The 2,383-nt window shown below is 62.8% G+C and overlaps 1 protein-coding gene across 1 annotated transcript; it reads right to left on the bottom strand.

Moving 5' to 3' along the window:
• Window positions 1–491: 491 nt before the first annotated feature.
• On the bottom strand, window positions 492–1,857 carry PIGC (phosphatidylinositol glycan anchor biosynthesis class C). Its single transcript, XM_052666769.1, has 2 exons — window positions 1,798–1,857; window positions 492–1,566 (listed from the first exon to the last, which is right to left on the bottom strand). Exon 2 carries the CDS (start codon window positions 1,481–1,483, stop codon window positions 590–592), a length of 894 nt encoding a protein of 297 aa, XP_052522729.1. The 5' UTR covers window positions 1,484–1,566; window positions 1,798–1,857; the 3' UTR covers window positions 492–589.
• Window positions 1,858–2,383: the final 526 nt, after the last annotated feature.

The raw sequence follows: 2,383 nt of genomic DNA, 5'->3' as shown, positions 1-2,383 counted from the left end.
ACATGGCAGTGTGGCTGTGCATGCAGGATGTGTGAGTGTACTCAGGCCTGCGTGTGCCCCTGTGCTTTCGGCTTCCTGCCCAGCATGAAGAAGGCTCTGGTAACAGGAAGCCTAGAATGCTATTCCTATGGCCAAGTCCATGCTCTGCTGGACCACTTGCCTCTGGAAAACAACACAGGGCTGGCTCATACAGAGATGCCCTCCAGTTTGACTTTTTTGCTTAGAAGACCCTCTGCTGTGAGGTGTGTGGAGTCAGACACCAGACATGTAAGTGCCAGGAAGGACTAGCGGATGTCCCATCACTGCTGCAGCACCCTGGGGCTGGGCTGGATGGCCACTGTGTGCCCACTGCTGGGACTACATCCCTCCACAGGAAAGCAGAGAGACCTTGCTTCATGCCTCTGGCTCGGTGGTTGGACAAAAATACTGCCATGGGTCTGCCAGCACCTCCCCGCTCACCCACAGCCCAGAGCAGTCACAGCACACACACATGCAGTCCCTGCTGTAGTGCGAGTCTTTATTGGGTTGGGTGTCCCCTTGGAGCTGTGCCCCAAAAAGGCCCCTCAAAGCAGAAGGCACCGCTTCCCCCCTACATGAGGAACCTGGAGAGGTCCTCCTTGATTTCAGCCTCATCCCACGGCCCGTGGATGTTGTCCTTGAGCTGCTGAAGCCGGATGAGGCAGTAAGGGCAGAGGCAGGAAACGGAGAGCAGCAGCGAGGCAAAGAGCACAGCACCCACACTGGAGACGCTCGCCAGCCCCACAAGGGCAACCAACGCGAACAGCGCGGTCACCCCCACATAGCAGTATGGCGTCCGGGCCTTCAGCTTCTTCTGCAGCATGGGCCAGAGGGCAAAGATCTGCATTGCGAAGGTGACCATGACGAAGGCGTGGAGGGAGCGAGGCAGACGAGAGGCCAGGCACACCGAGGCGAAGATGGCCATGTTGAGGGACAGCGTGCTGGACACGATGGCGGCGTTGGCACCGTAGTCGAAGAAGATGAGGTGGCCGAGGAGCATGAAGGCCGACATGGCATAGATGGTGTCCGTGCTGATGGACTCCGTCAGTGTCTTCAACACTGGTGAGAAGCCATAGGTGAAGGCGGTGAACACCAGCGTGCTCTTCAGGTCTGCCCATCGTGTCCGCCCGCTCTGCCGCCGCCCGACCCCGGCGTCAACGGCATCAAAGAGGACATAGCCAAGCAGAGAAGTGAGCAGGGCTGCCCCAAACAGCCCCTGCGGGCTCAGCACCCCGGCGTCCATGTACCACCACGTTACAACAAAGACACACACGCTGCAGAGCTGCTGCACCACCACCCCGGACTCGAAGACCACGTTCCAGTACTGGTACTGGCGGGCGTGGATGTTCTTCCGCAGCTCCTCCAGGAACCGCTGGTCCACGTAGTTATCGGGGAAGGGCTGCCGCTCGTACAGCACCTTCTGCCAGCACCGCCTCGGGCTCGTCTCCACCTGCGCGCAGACCATCCTCCCACGGGCTGCCCCAGAGGAGGCCTGCACGCGGCTCCGCTCCTCTCCTCCGCTCACAACCTGACGGTGCTCTCAGAGACCTGGGAAAGAGCAGGGTGCGGGTTAACCGTCACGTAAGGTCCCCCCTTGGGCTGCGGGACTGCCACGGGACTCGGGCAGCCCGCCCGGGACAAAAGGCAGCCAGCGAGCAAGAGCGGCTGCGCATCCCTCCTCCCTCCGAGCCTGCGATCCATTCCGCCGGCCCGCCCCGCCGGCCCGCCCCAGCGAGGACGGCGCTCACCCCCCTCCCCGCCCGCCCGGCTACACCGCACCGCGGCTCCGCGGCTCCCTCCGGCCGCCGTCGCCTCCGCCGGGCCCGGCGCGGCGCAAGGGACGCCGGGGCGCTCGGAGGCGCCCCCTGGCGGAGGAGCCCGGCCGCCGAGCGGGTGTCCGCTGCCCCCGGAGCTGGGCGGTGCTGGAGCCGGGCCGGAAGGGAGAAGGGCCGGGAGGGGCGGTGTGCAGGGGATGCTCATCGCCTGTTGGAGGCGATCGTAATCAATTTGGTAACTGTGGATAAATGAAATCGCTTACAAGCTTAGTTAGCGGCTTGGACTTTTTTTATTTTTTATTCTTTGCCAGAGCCTTGCCCCAGGTGCTGCGATCCCACGGCCTGGGCATTTGGGAGTTTGAAAGAAGCCGTGTTCCGCCGTGGCAGAAGAAAGGTGTGCCAGGGGGTGGACGCGGTGGGCCGGGGGCGATGGGCACCCCTGCCAACCCATCCTGCACTGACGCTGCTTTCTGCTCACGTGACTCCTGCAGCTGCGTCACTGCAGGCTTGGGTGCCTTCTCCTGAGACTGCTGTGAGTGACTGCAATGCCTCGGGAATGGGAACACAGGGCACCTATTGCTGCCACTGCA

The sequence above is a fragment of the Tympanuchus pallidicinctus genome, unplaced genomic scaffold (genome assembly GCF_026119805.1).
Source record: "Tympanuchus pallidicinctus isolate F22 unplaced genomic scaffold, pur_lepc_1.0 scaffold7, whole genome shotgun sequence".
Classification (NCBI taxonomy): Eukaryota; Metazoa; Chordata; class Aves; order Galliformes; family Phasianidae; genus Tympanuchus; species Tympanuchus pallidicinctus.
The sequence above is the reverse complement of the archived record's forward strand: the minus strand, read 5'-3'. Positions and strand labels throughout refer to the sequence as shown.

Excerpts from the sequence above, each read along its gene's own strand:
- PIGC (XM_052666769.1), bottom strand. The coding sequence starts at position 1,483 with ATGGTCTGCGCGCAGGTGGAGACGAGCCCGAGGCGGTGCTGGCAGAAG.